The 19289-nt window shown below is 43.0% G+C and overlaps 1 protein-coding gene across 1 annotated transcript in view; it reads right to left on the bottom strand.

The window, feature by feature from the left end:
• The window catches only part of ZBTB46 (zinc finger and BTB domain containing 46), a 320438-nt gene that overhangs the window by 230495 nt on the left and 70654 nt on the right, over positions 1-19289 (bottom strand). Inside the window, exon 3 of the mRNA XM_078651680.1 lies at positions 5750-6709. Coding sequence (XP_078507806.1) covers positions 5750-6709 — 960 coding nt within the window. The remainder of the gene's footprint in view (positions 1-5749; positions 6710-19289) is intronic.

Here is a 19289-nt window from a genome sequence, read left to right as displayed (position 1 = left end):
TGTACAATTTAGGAAAGTTCAGAAGACACCTCTTTAATGAACCGTATATCCCTGTGAACATAGTCACCTAATCCTTCCACCACTCTGCATCAAAATTACCTTCCTCTTAAGAAATGCTCTCCAAATGTCTAGGTTGCACAATGCAAAGGTGCATACATGCATACGAGATGTAGTGGATCTGTGTACCACATAGAAGAATTGGGTATTGGTACACTGCACAAACGGATTAGGGGTGCAATAATACAGAGAAACTGAGGAAGCTATACTGCAAGAGGCACCAGGGCAGCTATACCACACTGGGGTCAATATCGCATGGAGACACCAGCTCAGAAATACACAGGAAGTATGAAAAGAATATGCTTTCACAAGAGGGATACTACAGTCGTCATAAAAAAAAAACAACGCACACGCCAGGAAAATGTGGCATTTACTTAATCAGAGATCACATTCCATAGAAGAGAACATTTATGTAAAGCAGCCAAGAAACCATGACATTTTAATGACATACACGAGTTCCCGTGGGTAACCCATATGTACCTGGGACACACCGAGTGTAAGCACTACATTTCATTTAGCCAACAACAAAAAAAAGTCTAAGACAACAACTGCAAATTATACAAATGAACAATTTAATTGCTACCACATACTCAATGTGATCCCATGGAACACTTCTTACATTAGGAGTAGCGAGAAGACATGGAGAGAATGCGAGAAAGTCCCTTTCTATGAGAGCCATAACTGGATCTCTATTGCTATACAGCACCCTACAGTACAAGAACAAAGAATCCCCAGAAGGGCATGCCAGGCTTTCTGTAAATGGGAGGAGGCTGCAACTGGTCCACTGTGATGAAACCTATCGCTGGTGGTCCCCTCAAGCCTTTGTGATAAGCAATGGAAAAGAAAAGCATCCCAGCCCAGGAAACAACTTCTGCTTACTCATGAGGCAAATAGAATTACTCATCCAAGAATGCATAACGGATACTGGTCGACAGGAGATGCAACTTCCTGCACAAGCATTATTTAAGAGGGATCAGACATTTGTAAAGAAATGTGGGAAGGGTTCTGTGAGATGCAGAGACTTATTTCTTAATACCAAGCTAAGTTTTACTCCCTCGTTTTCCACAGAGTGGGAGATAGAAGGACGCTACTATTGCAAGGAAATTAAACTTTGGAAAAATCAACGGCTGCACTGTTTAATTTCGCACACAACCTCTGTTAATAAACCAGTTCATGAAAGGTTTACTACATAGAAGACCAAGCGTGTATCAACAGCATTGTTTGGGGCGGAGCTATGGGGACTCGGTGATATTAATTCTCTCCAAATTGTGGAGAATGCTTTCTTTAGATCTTGGTCAGTACCCCAGAGTTGCGAGTCTCAAATTCGTCATCAGAACTTGATATGCAATTTTTAGTTGACAGAGCCTGTACTCGTCCTATCCTGTTGTGGTACAAAGTGTGGTCCTGCGCTGATACTCACATACATTGCAAAGTGATGAAAGACTGTCCTAAATTGACAGAATTCCTTCAAATTCAATGGCTGAAAAAATGCCAAACAGACTTGCTTAGACTTGAGGCATCCAGAATTTTTTAAAAGCCCGAAACATTGCAATCTGTTTCCAGTAAAGAATTAAATAAGATGTGCCTTATGATGTTCGAGGAAGTAAGGTTGACCACTGAACTTATCAAATCTAACGTAATTAGTAACAAACAGACTTTGGTCAGTTTAGCCTTACAACCACATCTTAAGTTCGTCCATAACACCCAGCATAAGCTTGTCCTGACCTGCTTTAGACTGGATATTTTTCATTGACTAGTAAATTTTTCGACTCCAAATGATTGGTCTAAAAACTTACCTAAATGCTCATGCGACAACACATCTACTCAAAGCACTTTACATATTTTGTTTTATTATATCCATTTTAAGGATGTGAGGAAACTTTACATTGTACTGATTTTACATGATTTGAATTTTAAACGTCACCCTACTTTTTGTATTTCCAAATATTACCATCCCTAGAAATGTGTTATTCTGTGGCAAGTTATCTGTGTACAGTTTTACAGCATAGGAAAAAAAATATTTTTGCTGAATAATTTTATGATATTAAGAACGGTTTCTTTTTTGAGAAAATGTTTGCATTTATGATTTCTGATGAATTAAAGAAGTGGATTTTGATTTGATGAGCGATCAGAGCCCATTTGTTGCTGCCGTGGTCAATGATATGCTGGACTATGCTTTAAGACAGACCAGTTACTGTATATCGCAACCTATTCAGTTTACTTGCCACAAATTTAAAGATTACAACTTTTAAGTAATTAGTGCTCATCAAAATGCATATTTAAGAGTGCATCATCATGCTTAGAAAGGTTTATCATCATTGAAATGGACAAATGAACTCAAATTAGGAAGTAAAAGCATGCTTACTGTGAGCTCTATACTCTGGACTTCAAACCTCTAGTGCTCTAGGATTAATCTGTGCTGCAGAAACATGTAAAGCCTTGGAGGCATACACAAGGGGTGCTCTGTCCTGTAGTGCCTGTAACCGAGCACTTCCCCATAATCCGCAGAATGATTAGGGATCTCCACAAAAGTATTCTATAGCCTTGGTGAACCCGAAGACTGCCAGAAAAAGAGCTCCAGGCAGAGCAACATCACAGACACCCACCATGCACCCGATCACCCCTTTGTACCAAGGTTAGACGGTGGAAGCTCCTGCCGAGGTAACAGTTTGGGCTGTGGTGGCTCACCCCCACTTTCGGACATACAGAATAAAGCAGGCGGTAGGGTGGGGCGTAAAATATGCAGGTCAGTAAATTCTATTATTTTCAATAAAGACAACTGTTAACAGTTGCTTTACAACTTTTAAGCAAAATGAACATTGGAGTCGGGCCACAGGGTAATATGGTAAACAATTTAAAGATAATCTATTTTGACCTCTTTTCTTAATCAAACAAACTCTCCGATAAATCATGTACTCTGAGAAGCGGCCACCCCACCACAAATAGGAAAAGGTTGTTTGGCATTCGTCGTCTTAAAATAAAGATACAACCCCTCCCCACCTTGTAACAAAAAGCCGGTTTAAAGAGACGTCTCGCTAATGGCACTGCTAACACTGTGCTTCGTCCTGTACATTTACTGGAGCTCGGACCAACGTCAGGAAAACCATTATTTATGTCCTCAAACCAGCCCCTAGTACAGGCATTCTCAGTTTCCATGGCAGCCAAAAGGAGATTAAGACTACGAGGTCACGCTAACCCTCCAAGTGGTTGGTCAATTTTCTCAAGCAATTCCAAGGAACATATCTGCCAAAATCGAACGACCGAGGCCCAGCCAAACGTTTTGTGCTAACCGACTCACAAGAGGGGGTAACTGTTCAAGCGTTTACCCCCATGAATAATAAAGGTGCGCCTTGCACGGTACGCGGGCAATGGCAAACAACTCCACTGATGTGGCAAGTAAAATAAATGGTAGAAGTAACATCCAGCGCAGTGAAAAGAAACCTGAGCCATGATTCTAAGCTCCCTAAGGTGACATATACGTACACACTCAGCATTGTCCACTTTAGCTTCAGTGGCTCCAGATCCTACTTTCTTACTCCAGAACTTGAAAGCAACTTTGGCAGCTGAAGACTGACCGCCCTAAATGTCTTACCAACACAGGATTTAATAGATAGCAGGAGAGACAGGACATCACTATGACTTTGTGTACTGGTCATAATGGCTTCCAGTGGCACCTAGAGCAGAGATTTACACTTGGCATTGTCAACAGCAGAGGCAATATTATTGCAGTCAAACAGGCACCAAACAGCCTATGAAGTGATCTTTACCATTAAGCAGAGGAGACCAACTGCTTCCGGTTTCAATGCAGGTGATCTTATGCACAGGCATACACATGCCCAAAACATCCTCAGCAGGGGACAGTATGGTTGCCAATACAAGTGCCACTCACTCCTTTAAAAGGAATACAAAATGACAATCTCCTTTTCCAAGGCAGCCCCATGCTCATGGGGCTACACTTTCCAATTGGAAACATTCAGAGACACTGAGATGGGCAAAGACGGCACCAGGTAAATAAAAGCATGCCAGGAACCTGGCTGTGGTCAGAATGTTAGTGCTTGCTAGCCCTTTATGCCACCATAAAGCCACTTTAAATGGGCTCTTCCACAAAGCGCTTTTACAGTAATTTGTGGACATGCGATATGTTGGCACGAGTGTGACACCTAGACAACATGAAGTTCCAGCGCAAAGGAAATGAACACTTTCCTACAGTGCATCTCCCTTCCACTAGGTCCTCGGGAGGGTGAAGGTGAAAGGTAGGGATAGTTTATGAGAAAGAGAAAAAAAACAATAAAAAAAGAAAACTTTTGTTCTTATATCGTTTTTAGATGATTGGAAACCTTTACAATCACCAAGTTAAGACACAGGAGGGGGGCGAACATGACCATCAGCAGAAAACGTCTCCTAAAGGGAAAGGAATGCTACATTCCAAATGCACCTGGATTTGGGCAGCACGTCATGCACACTTCAGCCAGGAAGTGCACAAGTAAATACAGGCTCCTTCTGCTATCTGCCTTCTTAAACCTTTAAAAGGGAATTCGGAGTCACAGCCGCCAGGTTGCAAGAGGGCTTACATCAGGTCTACAACTGCCTGGTAAGGCTCTGTGTCTGGATAATAGCACAGTGATTGGTGAAGGAGTGGTCCCAGAGACTCAAGATACCTCTGCTGTGCTCCATCTATGGTGCAACATTGCAACCGAAGCAACTCGAAAAAGCTCTACGTTGTGCCCTCTGTCAATCAGTAATGCCCCATAACACTACTGTGAATGTTCCCTTGCTATCGAGGACATAATCCTACATTGCACTAACTGTGTCCGAAAAAAATTGGAGATGCACTGCTATAAGAGTAGTTTCTTTTGATAAAACTGTGAAGTTTTACATTGGGTGTTACACTCCCATGGTCTAGCTCAGAAATGGAAATAAAACCATCAGGTAACAGAGGCCCTCCCAGGAGAATCGTACCACATACTGGTCACCAACAGTGAAGGTTCCCACACATTCATTCAACAGGGTGGTGAGGCAACGCTTCCCACGAGCTGAAAAATATTCACATCAGCAAAACACGCCACTGACCGCAGATTATTAAAAATGAAAGACAATCATTCAGATTTGCCTACATCTTCTGCCACTGGTGTTCAGAAGGCTGCTGAAATTCTAGGGGCAGCATCAAGGACCACTAGCCCTCCAAAAATCAAACTTGAGGATAACTTTTTTTTCTTTTTAAATTTTTGGTACTCTCTATGGCATGACATTTAATTTGCCAATGTAACTGAATATCACCTTCTGAAATACATTATCACAATGTCACTATCACTATGCATTATGTTCACGTGTAAGGGACTTCAAGACGTGGAAATAACGGGACACTGCAAATTGTTATGTCTACTGCATGGTCTAGTAGGCTAAAAAAGTGATAGCCAGTCACCATTCACTTTAAGGTAACAGACAAAAAAAAAAACGACCAAAAAAAGAACAGAAAATGAAATGCCATTCCTAACTACCAGCAACAACAGAAGAAATAGGTTTTCCTGGTTGGACAGTTTAACTGCTATATACATTAGTTAACTTATGAAAAGGTATTGATGCACAGCAGACGTTTTGATGTCTTCACAACTTATGCAGAGCTCTCTCTATTGGATCAAAAAAGTCAAGATGAACCAAAGGGAGCATAACACTTAAAACAAATTGAACTTACCCGTCTCATCTGGACCGGCGAAAGACCACACGAAAGGTGGACCAGGTGAACCAGTTGTGCTGTCTCCATCCACTTGCTGCGTGATGTGCCGGACAGTCTCTTTATTTTTACGATTCTTCCGTCGTCCTCCCGATTGCCAGCCTTCCCCTGAGCCCTGTTCAGAGAATGCACCTGCAGCGTCATCTTTGACAGACCGCAGTTCATTCCCATTATAATGGAAAGGAGACGACCCCTCCTCTTTGATGCGCAGTGGTCCGTATCCCACGTCACTGGACCACATGGACTGGGATGAAATGTCATCATGGCTATCTGCTTTTGGCTCCTGGTCCTCCTTGCCATAACTGCTTCCACCCTCATGACAGCTGGCAATGGCCGAATCCCCAGACGAGTTGGCTGGACTGGTTCGTCGGGCCAGCCATGGAGATATACTCCGACCGGCCACCACGGCAGAAATTAGAGCATCTGTCCCTCCACTGGAGGTAGCACCAAGGTCATATTCCACAATCTCGTCTGAAGACTCATTCTTGATGCTAATTTCAAGTGCTGCTTTGATGAAATTGTGGCAAGCTTGGACAATGTCCGTCATCTGGAGATAACTGGCAGCAGACATCACCTCGATGACATTCTTGCTGGTGAGCGCCAGGTGCGCAGAGTACATGAAGTCAATGATGGCCTTGAAGCCGGCCGCAGTCACAATGTCTAGATGAGTAACTGTTGCCTGGTCAGAGGTCTTCTGAACCTGGCAGTAGAGTGTTTTGAAGTAACGACTGCTGCCAAGAAGCACGTTCTTGTGAGCCTTGAAGACCTTGCCCTCCACAATGACGCAGACGTCGCAGAGGATGCCATGCTGCCGCTGCTGGTTCAGCTCCTGGAGCAGCTGCCGGTAGTGGGAGGCAATCTCCATATCTTCTTTGCGGTTATTCATTTGCAAACCGTTTCTTAGTTTCCCTTCCACGAAAACTACAAGGGGAAAGAACCAAAGAAAAAAGGTGTTAACCAAAACAATGACAAGTAAGTGAAGCCAATTCGGGTGAGGGGGAGGTTTAGGAAACAGCAAGGGAAAAAAAAACCAAGCAGGATCTGGAGACATCCAAAACCTAAAATTACAGCCCAACATACTGCCATCTCACCAACCAGGAAGCTGCAGCACATGCTTAATGAACCTCTCTGGCGAACAGGCAGGAACAGGGGGAGATTTTCTCTAATGATAGGGTTTCAAGCATTCAAAAGGTTGTGGGCAGATGAAGGCTAGACTATGTGCCACGCAGGAGGATGCAGCGGTGTCAGACAAGTACGTTCTCAAAACGCAAAAACTACATCCCGCTCAATGTCGCTTTTGTACAATTTCAATGTACTTTGCTGCACAACGGTTCAAGTACATTCTGCAAAAGGAATCTTCGAGGTACAGGAAAGATCCCACCAAATTGAAAAATAAAAGCTATGTCATTTTAGAATTGGATGTCATTAGGTCAGATCAAAGTCGAGCATTTTGAAGCTTCCCCATTTGCACTAAAAATACTGCTTTACTCACAGAAACACATATAATTAAAAATAAACAAGATGCAGAGAAGTAAGGATGGGGGATACATTTACTATATTTTCCCTTATTTCCACACTCCTGCATGCTAGACTACATTAATAAAGCATTAATGAACATTTAGGTACTGCACATCGGAAGATCGGTTGATGCTATCTCTCAGAATGGTTTCTGATTCCTTAATTAAAAGATGCAACAAATCAAAAAGTTTAACAGTATTTTATCAATGATGATCCCATAGTTAATACCAGGTGCAATCAGATTTCTAACCTCTTGATTAAGGCACAAAATACAGAAAGAATTTACATATCAATTCCAAAATCACTTGGTCTTCTACCCCTCCAATACAGCAATACACAGAAAATGTTTCCTCTGACATCCGCAGAGCTTAGCCTTAGACCATAACACCATGCCAAATTGTTATATAAAGCCACCAGTCTGATCTATGGTAATAAAGTCATGGGATCCGATCACATCAATTTTGAGGCTGACAGGACAGAACAGGGTTCTCTTCAAGATCCTGTGTCTGGTCCAAACGGCTTTTCATGGATCAGTTCACCACCCGCTACATAAATACATCAGAAAAGCTATAGAACAATCTTTAAAAAGCTTTTCACACACCCAACACAGTCAAGCAGACATCACCTAAAGCCATGCCCCAGCCATTTGGAAGTAGACCCTTGGTTATGTTAGGGAATGTACCGCTCTCCTAGTTCCACGCTACAATGGCCCACTCTCTTTTATTGACATTGTACACACCAACATGATCGCTGAAGCTTTTTAGAATTTGGCTAAAGATAATATAAAGGAGTTATCGAGATTACGTCAGCATGTGCTCAGATGGTATCTTTAACATCCATAGGCACATTATAAATTACAGTAAACAGTTGTGGTAGGAGTTAAACCTGTGACTATTAAGTTACATAAATATCTCTACCTACACTACTCAACCTATATCAAATGACACTGGCCAATGCCAAAGCCATTCAATGGAGTACTGCCTAGTGTAGAATATGATTAGACATTACTCGGACCACCGAAAGAGGGGTTGAACAAGAAACTCCGCATAGACATCTTTGAAAATATAATTTTTAAGCAGAACACTTTGCAGTTTACCTACAAATAAAGACTATTGCGTTGGGTCAAAATGTGTTCTGTTTGCATTAGGTGGTCAGGACCAAAAACATCTGCATTTAAATACTGTCTCACCTATGTAAGAGCTATTGGCTTTGCCAATGTATTTTAGTCCTGCTGTACACCAGAATGGCTGATGTTCAGCATGGCTAAAAGGTAGTAGCATAGAGGAGAGTGCGGTAGAGTGTCATAGAATGGAATGCAAAGAGTAGAGGGTTGTGGTGTGGCACAGAGTGAAGTTGCGCAGAGTGGAGTACAGTTGTGCAGTAAACTAGAGTGGACTTGTGTAGGGGGAATGGCGTAAAGTGTTGCAGAGTATAGTGGCATAGAGCGCAGTGGAATAGATTAGAGCGTTGCATTGTGGAGTTAAGTGGAATGGGGTGCTGTGGAATGGGGTGCTGTGGAATGGGGTGCTGTGGAATGGGGTGCTGTGGAATGTAAGGCGTAAGGCAAAGTAGAGTGGCACAGAATGTAGCGGCATAGAGTGCATTAACAAAGAATGCAGTAGTGCAGAGTAGAGTGCCGTAGAGTATTGGCGTAGACTGCAGTAGAGTAGAGTGGTGTTAAGTGCAGTGGCATTGAGTACAGTGGTGCAGGGTACAGTGGAGTGGAGCAGAGTGAACTGGTTTAGAGTGCATTGCTGTAAAGTGTTGCAGAGTGCATAAGCGCAGATGGCAGCGGTGCAGAATGGCGCAGAGTGCAGTGGCACAGTATGCATGGTGTGGTAGCACACTACTCTAGGAAAGTGGGTTATTATGCAGTTTGACTTCACTACGCAATAACTTCACGTTACTCCAAATAGGTCCTTGAATTGACAATAATAAATACCTAGCTCAGTCCTGGTAGAGTGGCACAGAGTAGTCAGGCTTTAAATGTGTTAAGTATTTCAGAGCACCAACTTGGATGATAAGTGTAAAGTTCTTCAACTAATTCACAAGAAAGATGGTCTTTGTTTCTTCTTCAGAAAAAATTCTTCTCAAGAAATCTAGCCTCCAATACGTGTTTCGGCTTTGCTGGTATAGACCACAGACTTCTTCAGCGGCGTGTAGCCGGTGTCTTGTTTGCGCGTCGGATAACATACTCAGAGATATTTATTCCGTCTGGAGCTCTTCTGTGATTTTGATGTTCCGTCCATAAAACCTTTACTTACTGAGTCAAGAGTCTCCGTTTACATTTTCAATTCTGAAAGAATTATCTTCATTATGTTGACACCATTTCATTCTACAAATAACGATAGCTTTGCTATAGCCCTGAAGAAGTCTGTGGTCTATACCACCAAAGACGAAACACGTGTTGGCGGCTAGATTTCTTGAGAATAATGTTTTCTGAAGAAACTGAAGAAACAAAGACCATCTTTCTTGACCCTTTTAACTTCCATTCCTTGGGTACCTCTGGTACCACTTACCCGGGATTTATAAGGGGATGCAAGTCCTTGCCAACTGGGGGTACCAATTCACATGCATTATATTTTAGAGATAGATCACTGGTACTGGGGCCTTGTTAGCAAGCTCAAGTGCTCTGTCAGAGTCAAAACCATCAGCAATGGAGAAAATAATTTGGGGGTGACCATACAAAAAGGACACTTTCCTACGTGCCACCCACCCCCGCCCCTCCCCCACCCAACCCCCAGACGAAAGACCATGCACAACTAACCTCCACCCTGGCAGTTATAATCCAAGTGGAAGAATCAGGAAATCTGGATAGGCCACCTGCATTTGCATGGTCAATCCCAGGTATGTCTTCCACTGAAAACTCCATACACTGTAGGGGAAAAGACCACCTAAACAACTTGGAGTTCTCTCCTCTCATCTGCATTAGCCACCTGAGAGGTCTATAGTCCGTTTGAACCTTGAAGTGAGTCTCAAACAAGTATGTTATCAGCTTCTTAAGGGACCAAACCAGAGCAAAGGCTTCCCTCTCAATGGTTCCAAGTTCAAAAGAGTCACCCTTATTAGCCAAAATGGATAGGGTAGGTAAACCAATGAAATAACATTTTCCCTTTTGTTCTACAACAGGTGTATAGCCACTAGTAGTCCAATAAGTCTACATTGAATGGCTTACATTAGTTTACTATATTATCTGTAATAAAAATTAAAAATGTCTCCTTAAGTTATTAAAAAAATATTTATTTATATGAATTGTTCAAAAGTTCTACAATATACAAATCAATAGATATATAATAAAAAAGATTTTTTTTAAACGGGACGAATGTGACTAATCTTAATATACATTAGATGGCACTCCAACACTGCTCTCTAGGGAGTAGTTGCCTGTGAATAAGGTTGACTGGTTGATCCTGGCTTTCACCATTTGTTTGTGACAACACTGCTGCAATTCTACGTTCAGAAGCATCTGTTTGGCCAATAAACTATTTTCCATAGTCTTGGGCTTTTAGGCCAGGTGCTGAGCACATCCTCTTTCAGGGTGTTAAAGGCTCTTTGGCATCCGGTAGCCCAGATTACTTTCTCAGGCTGCTTTCTGGAGGTGAGCTCAGTGAAAGGGGCCACACCACACCCTTTCACAAACCTCCTGTATCCCAGTCAAGCAAAGGAAAGCCCCGACTTGAGTCTGGGTCTTGGGAGCCTCCCAATCCAGGTTGGTCTGAATTTTAAGCTGAAGAGGTTGTACTTGGCCTCCACCTGCAAGGTGGCCCAAGTAGACAACTGAACTCTGTCATATCTGGCACTTGCTGGCCTGGATAGTCCAGCCTTCCCGCTGCAGGGTCTGTAGTACTTCCCTCAGGTGGACCATTTGATCCTCCTAGGTTGTTCTAAAAACAGCAATATCATCCAGATATGCTGCTGTAAAGTTGTTCAGACCTGAAAGACCTATTTACCAACCTATGGAAAGCGGCCGGGGCATTTTGTTAAACCAAAAAGGAGTCACCTTAAACTGAAAGTGTCCTTCAGAAGTAGTAACGGCTGATCTCTCCTTTGCTCCCCGGGCCAATAACCATATGTTAAGTCAAAGGTACTCAAGAATTTGGCTGCACCAAACTTATCTATGAGCTCATCTGCTCTTGGAATGGGGTGTGCATCTGTTTTAACCCCTTCGGTGCTCATGACAAGCTCAGCTCGTCATGAGGTACACCTCTTGTTTGCTCATGACGAGCTGAGCTCGTCATGACCACACCCATTTCTATTATGGCCCAGCACAGCAGAGGAACATCTCAAGCAGCCAAGGTGTTAATGACTGCATTAAGACTCCTGTAATTCACACAAAACCTCATCTCTGGTTTGTCACCCTTTGAGTGAGGTTTGGAGACATGCATCACTGGGCTAGCCCAGGGACTGTCAGAAGGTTCTATCTCTCTTAGATACTGCATTCCGGTGACTTCAGCTTTGATGCAGCCCTGGACTTAGTCAGACAGTCTGTAAATGTTGTTTTTAACAGGCAAAATGCCAGCTATGGCTACATCATGAACACACCATGTTGTCTGACCGGGGGGGGGGGTCAAAGAAAAGAGCTCAGCAAACTGGTTTAGGACTTCCCTGCAAACAGTTCGCTGTTGTGCAGTATGAGAGTCTGACAACACAACACCCTCTGCCGAACAACCTAATCCTCCCACAATTGATTGACACTCCTTGTTCGAGTCGTCGGCCATAAAGAACCCAACCATCTTGCAGTTAAAACCGCGACCCCATCTGAATCCCTACTCTCGACCCCAGAGGGCCACTGATCATCTAGCGGACATTTACTCCCTTTTACAACACCACATAAAAGAATCCTTACCCTTGCTGGTCAATATACAAACTATTCATTTCAACCCACTGAGCGAACCCAGTCTAACCGTAGAACTATAAACAAGCATAATTTACTACATGTCCCTATGAAACCAAGGGGCAGTAGTAACCAAATCACACTTCAAGTCTATGCTTCTTAACTGCAGATAAGCAATAAAACATGCAGCTGACATCGCCGATCTCATACTCCCACAAGACCTTTACCCCTTATTCTGAACAGTAACATGGCTCAAACCTCCTGAACCATTCTGAACATTCTTGGGCCTCCCAACAATGACATCAGATTGGATAGATCTGAAAGTGCTGGTATATATTGCTCTTGCTCACCCTAAAACAAGAACAAACTGCTCCAGTGTCCTCCTATGAATACCTAGGGTTTGAAGTATAGGACAAGGTGTTATGCGAATTCCATACGATTTACCACCCCCCTGGAATAACCTACCAATCATTAAACAATTACTGGAGACTATGATGTACCCTAACCAGATTTTCTTTGGGGATTTCAAACTTCACTGAAATTAACCAAATGGCTGCTTTAAATCCATCCTTGCTGTCCTCAATCTTACCCAGTCTTGTTATGGTCCAACCCATAATAGAGGCTTCACCCTTGATCTAATCAACGCCAAGGAAAATTACATACAACTAGAATCCATATCACCCTGTAACTGGTCATATCCCTTCCAAATCTCCATCTTGGATAATGTACCGATTAGACAAGACCAACCTCGCAAAACAAAAACAATTGTCCAGAGAGTTTTGGAAAAATCACCATAACCTATCAAACATACAATAGCAACAACCTCCTTCCTCCACCCTCAAACATGACAAATGTGAATGACCTCACCGATCACTATATCCAATCCATGTCAGATATATCTGAAAAAATACTTCAAAGAAACTTAAACGAATACCCAGTAGACGCTACAAACCCTGGTTCAACGGCAACCTCAGCAAGGTAAGAATGAAATGAAGGCTTGCTGATAGAGCAAGGAGAATCTCTCCTTTAACAACACACCTTCAGCACCGAGGGTCAATAAGAAGCTACTATAACAAGCTCATACGTAGTTCCAAAGCAAACAACTTTAGGCAGCAACTGGACAATGCCAAAAACCAACAAAAAAAGCTTTAAGAAAATCAAACAGCAAGTTAGCTGCAGATCTAACCATCACCTTAAGGATAATGTGACATTCCCAAGTGGTGGTTAAAATTGTCTTGCTCATTTGATTGAAATAACAAGGAAATCGAATGAGATCTACAATTTGCCTCTCAACATCCACTAAACTCGGCCAATCTAGTTCCCTCCCTAGGGCTTACAGGATGTGGTGCCCTCTCTCTGATTTTCCTACAAAAAAGAATGCTGCATGGATTAATTTCCAAATTCCTGACGTAGCAGAGACACCTCAAAATAATAACATCATCTAAACCCTCAAACCAATTTAAAGATCCTCTAACCTCCAAACGCGAGGAGTTTAGATCTTCCATACTCCCACTTTTATCTAAATTGTCAGTGCATCTCAGTCCCAGGCCACAATTGCTGATTGCCTTAAGATAGGGCAGGTTACCCCCATTCCTAAAAAGCCAAATGCTGACTTGTCTGACCAACAATTTCCGTCCTATTACTAACACTATGACACCAGCAAAACTACTAGAGAAATGCGTACACATACAACTCTGCAACAACATAGAACAGTTTCAGCTCCTTGACCATTGCCAATCTGGCTTCAGAACAGTCATAGCACTGAAACTGCTCTGATATACATTGTAGATGATGCCTTGAGACTACTCAATCAGAACAAACCCTGACTGCTTACACTCCTTAATCTCTCCACTGTGTTTGATACGGTCAAACATGACAACATGATAGACCTTTGGAGAAAGGATGGCGTAATCTGGTTGAGTCTTAAATTGGTTTTCCTCTTTTTATCATAATAGAGCTTAACAAATTAAATGTAATCTAACCCTGTCAAACACTATTCCGGTCTCTACTGTAGTACCTCAAGTATCCACACCCTCACCCACGCTTTTCAACTTGATCATGGAACAGCTTAGAGAAATTCTTGCACATTCAAATATACAGTACCACACGTACACGAATGACACAATTATACTTGAAAATGTCCTCAGCTGAAGATATCAAAACTTATCTACGCCTTACGGAAAGCCCAACAATGGTTAACCCTCAATCACTTCATGCTAAACACACTCAGGATGGAATTACTCCTGATCGCCCCCTACAATCTCTCTACTACCATAGATGAATGGACCAAACAGCCTACAGCGCTCAAATGCGCCCCACATGTTAATTCCACTAGATCTTTAGGCAATACATTGGACAGATATATCAATATCACATCAGTGCAACTACCAGAGGAGCAAATTACCATTTCAAAACTAAGGAAAATCAAACATTTCTTACCCCTACATGACTTTGTTAGCAGTCTAATCCCCAGTAATCTCCCGCACACACTACAGGAGAGCCACTCTTGCAGTATTACCCAAAGCTAGGCAGGCTCCGTTAAGGGCCACAATAAATCAGCTGCAAGGCTCATCATGAGATCCAGTAAACGTGACCGCATTAAACCTGACCTGAAGCATCTCAAATGGCTCCCATTTGAAGCTAGAATTAAGTTTATGATAGCCTGCATGGCCCATAAGGCTCTTCATCACAACACTCCTGTCTACCTGGCAAAATAACTTGAACTTTTGGGTGGGAGTCGCTCCCTAAGAAGTTCTAACTTTCTATTGATGAAGCTACAGAAGTTCAACCAAACCAAAAAAAACAATTGCTTCTTCTATTGTCTTGCCCCTAGAATATTGAACGCAATTCCTCCTGAAACTAGATCTAATCTAGATCTAATCCTTCGACTACCTCCTTCAAAAAGAACTTAAAATCCTGTTGCTGAATAGAAACCTTTAGATGTAATCCTGATTTCTGTAGTCTAAATAGTTTGTTTTCATTGTATAGATTTTATTTCTTGCCTGTTCTTTTTTGCTTTTGTGGTTACAACCTATTTGCTATTTGTACAACATACCACTAACTATATTTTTATCTCTGTACTGCTTGTTTTTTCTGTGTTTAATTTGTTTTGCTATTTGTAAAGTGCCCTGATACAGGTCATGTTCGCGCTATATGAAACTCCTTAAGTAAATAAACGAACAGCCTAGTTACTGAGCACATTACAATGCCGATTCCTGTACAACAAAATACAATTCCTTTAAGTGTCGGAGCAAGAAAACCAAACCACCTTCACAACACTGATTTAAGCCCTGAAAGCACAACTCTATGCATGTGTAGTAGATAGAAGTTACCTTCCAAAAGCACCAATCGTTTCAATAAAAAATAAAAATCTCATTGAAGTGTGCAATGCCTCTGAGCTGGCCATCCTAAGCTACCACAAAGGAGCGAGGCGTTCATTTTCACTACACCCTTCTCCCTGGAGCCAGGAAACATGAACCTGCATTGCATAATGTAGAGACTTCAAAAGGACAGATTACTGGCCTGAATAGGTGCATAGACTACAGGGAACAAGAGGGGTTTGAATAGGGACCCACTTACATCTCTCCAACAAACTATAAGAAACAAAAACAACCAAGGAGGGCAGAGGCCCATTTTCTGAACAACATCATATTTACATTTCAACAATATTTAGGAAACTGGATGAAAGAGAGAAGGAGAGGCTCACATACGTTTTAAAGCTAAAAAGAAAACCCTAGAAAAGGTTATTTGCTTTTCTTTTAGTCTTCAGCCAAAGAAAGTGAGCCAAGACTGGTTGTGTGCGATTCTTCAACCTAATTGGGTCTTTTCTCAGTTCTTTCTGTGCTCAGTGACTAAAAAGCAGCATAAACACTTTTCTACAAAAAGTGGTAAGAAAGTGGCTATTTTTCTATGATCACTCCAACATATTTTGACTGATGCTGCAGTTTTTTTGTTTTTAATCTGAAGTGCACTAGGCCTTGCAGACCAGGCCCCAGTGCATGTGCTCCGACTCTTAAAGTGCATGTACAATTCGCTACTCCCAGATTGGCATATTTAACTTACCTACATGTCCCTAGTGTATGGTACAAGGTGTGCACCCAAGGCTAGTAATCTAAATGTCACTAGTGGCCTGCAGCACGTATAGTTCCACCTCTGCAGTGACAAAGTGAAAACATGGCTCTAGGTCTTCTATCGCAGCCTAGCCAAGAAGCTTTTAAACGGTCAGCCGAACCTGGCAAAATATACCCTTTTCCAAGTAAAAAAACTTCCTATTTATTATAAAAGTCACCACTAGGGACGGCCTTAGTAGCCCACAAGGCAAGGTGCTAACTATTAAGGACAGGTGCATGTTTATTTTAAACTTTAACATGCACTGACAGTGAAAACTCAAAATTGTCATTTTCATTGAAGCAAGGTCGGTATTCCTACCATCTAAGATGGAGTTTCCCTAACCCACACACTAAGTGCCAACTTTCATTTGAGACCTCCAAACCTGGTACTCCAAAGTATCAAATAAATTGTTACATTAAACCAGACGCAATGGTAAAGTCGGATTTAAATCAACTTTTACTAAAAAAAAGTGACTTTAGAAAATCACCACTTTCTAGTCCCAAACTTCTAGTAGTCACTTCCGACTACCTGGATCAGTTGTCAGCCAAGACAGCCTGCTGCCACCCTGCTAAGTGATATGAAGCTTTCCCAGGAAAGAGAACATAGGGTCGGCTGGTGGGCGGGGATATGACCTCGTCCTGATAGAATGGCCCCAGGACGGTGGCCACAGATGGCCCAGCATCAAAGGGGCTACCGCCTCTGAGAGGCAAATAGGAGTCACACCTTAGCTTGCCCGCTTCCTTGTGTAGGTAGACAGGCTGGCATCTCATCCAGACAAGGAAAATCGTGTCGGAACCAGTTTCCCAAGAAGGGTGGCTAATTATACTGGACACACCTCAGTGGTGTGCCATAGCTCTGACCGAGGGAAGAAGAGTCCAGAAATCTTGGATTTGGGCACTACAGAACGGTTTAGTGCCAACCCTACAGGAAATTAGGTAAAAGTGGGTAGGGTTGCCCCATGGGAATTGTACCGCCATAGGCTAGAGTCTTCACCACCCACAAATTCGAATTTGTTATAGAAGTAGCATCCCTGACTACCATCCTCAGAATCTGCAGGACTTGGAAAGAACAGAAGAGGGACTGCCCTTGCTGAACCTGTGGGCCTCAGAGGAAAGGCTGCACCAAGGAAGACTGCACCTACTCAATCAAGACAGGTCTTCAGAAAGTAAAGTGCTGCTTCTGCCGTTCAACCTGTGGTGAGAGACCGTGAGGGCTAGAGCTGCTTCCACTCCTGCCAAGAGTCAAGTGAGTGGACTCAAAGGGAAATTAGCTAGGCTCCAGCTAAGCTTCAGGAGCACAAAAGCTAAAGAGACCTGCATGTGAAAAATGATCAGTAGCTACTGGATTTGATCTTCCGGGCTCCACCAGTGGACTCCAGGGCTAGTCCTATCGCCCAAGAGGTGCGCCCCATGTGCTGGATCTTTGGCTGGGGCTAGAGTGCACTATTTTCTTCCCAAGAACTTCAACTTGCAAGCCCAAGGTAAAAGATGATGTTTTTTGGGCATAGAGTCCAAACTTAAGACTATCATCTCTTGTCCCTTCATGAGTAGCCTCATACACCATTGAGAACCAAGAATTCATCGGATCGCTGGACTTTGCACCAGCCTCAAGCTGCAGAGGTCCCTACCAAGCACATCCGTCAACAAGACAAAAAAGAAAAAAAAAAAAAACAGAAATGCTTCGGAGAGACAAGGTAAAATCTTCACCGGGACCATCCGGGTGCACACATCTGACCCAGACTTCCGTCGTAGTCAGCCAAAAACTAAGACCTTGCCCATAAAGCCTCGCTCTCGAGGCTACAGACTACCACCAACAGTGAAAAGCAGTGATTTACAAAACTCTAGGAAACTTTTTAAACTTTGATTGAGAAGCAGTGATTGATGAAGATTTTGCAAAAATCATAACTCTAATTCCCTTCTTCCAGTTGTCATTTTGAGGATTTAAATAGAATAGATACTATTTTTATAAATTGGGTGGGATTTTTATTGTGTCATATTTCTTACTTATTTGTTGTTTCGCTACTGATAAATTCTTTACACTTGTTTTTGTTTGAGTTAAGCCCGACTGCTCTGTGCCACAGCCACCATGGGCTGAGCTAGTTTGATTTAAAGAACCCTAACTGGACCCGACCTAGGATAGTAAAATTATTACTCCGAGATCTTAAACACCCTAACTAATAATCAACTTTTTTCACCCCAGTCACAAACAGATCAGAGTCAGCACAGCAAAACAAGTCTTAATGTGCTGGCATTCACTCAATCAATCATTTATATTGCGCCACTCATCACACCGGGGGGGGGAGGGGTGGGGGGGTGGGGGTGGAATCCAGGCACACAGGAATGGAGAGCCCTAGTCAAAGAGCAGGGCTCGAGTCCCTTGCTGAAGTCAACGAGTGAGGGGGGAGGTTCAGACAAGGAGTTGGAGGTCGTTCTAGGACCTGGCGAGGAGGTAGGAGAAAGAAAAACCTTCACTGCAGCTCCGCCGGATATGGGGATGTGTGCGAGGGAGGATGATCGGCGTGGTCTGGTCGGCTGGTGAAAGGTCAGGTGGTGTATGATGTAAGAGGGGCCGACGTTGATCAGTAGCTTGAACTGGCATCTCTTCTGGACAGGGAGCCAGTGGGGACTTCTGAGGTTGGGGGTGATGCTGGTGTGTTTGTCGATGAGGAGTCTGGCTGTAGCGTTCTGTTTAGTCTGGAGTAATTTGTGCAGATGGGTTGTGGTTCCGAGGTACAGTGCATTTCTTTAGTCTAGTTGGCTGTTGATTAGGGCTCGAGTCACTGTTTTCCTGGTGCTGAAGGGGATCCACCTGAAGATGTTGTGAGGGAGGCTGAGGATGTGAAAGCAGGAGGAGGCTACTTAGTTTACCTGGTGCTTCATGGAGAGTTCGCGGACCATGAGGATGCGGAGGTTGCAGGCGTGGTTTGCGGGGGGTAGATGAAGGTCAGAGAGCAGTGGGTCACAATGTGTCATCCCATGATGAGGTGTTCTTTCCGGAGAGGAGCACTTTCATTTGGTCTGTGTTCAGCTTCAGGCAGTT

The sequence above is a fragment of the Lissotriton helveticus genome, chromosome 7 (genome assembly GCF_964261635.1).
Source record: "Lissotriton helveticus chromosome 7, aLisHel1.1, whole genome shotgun sequence".
Taxonomy (NCBI): domain Eukaryota; kingdom Metazoa; phylum Chordata; class Amphibia; order Caudata; family Salamandridae; genus Lissotriton; species Lissotriton helveticus.
This window is presented reverse-complemented; position numbering and strand designations above follow the sequence as displayed.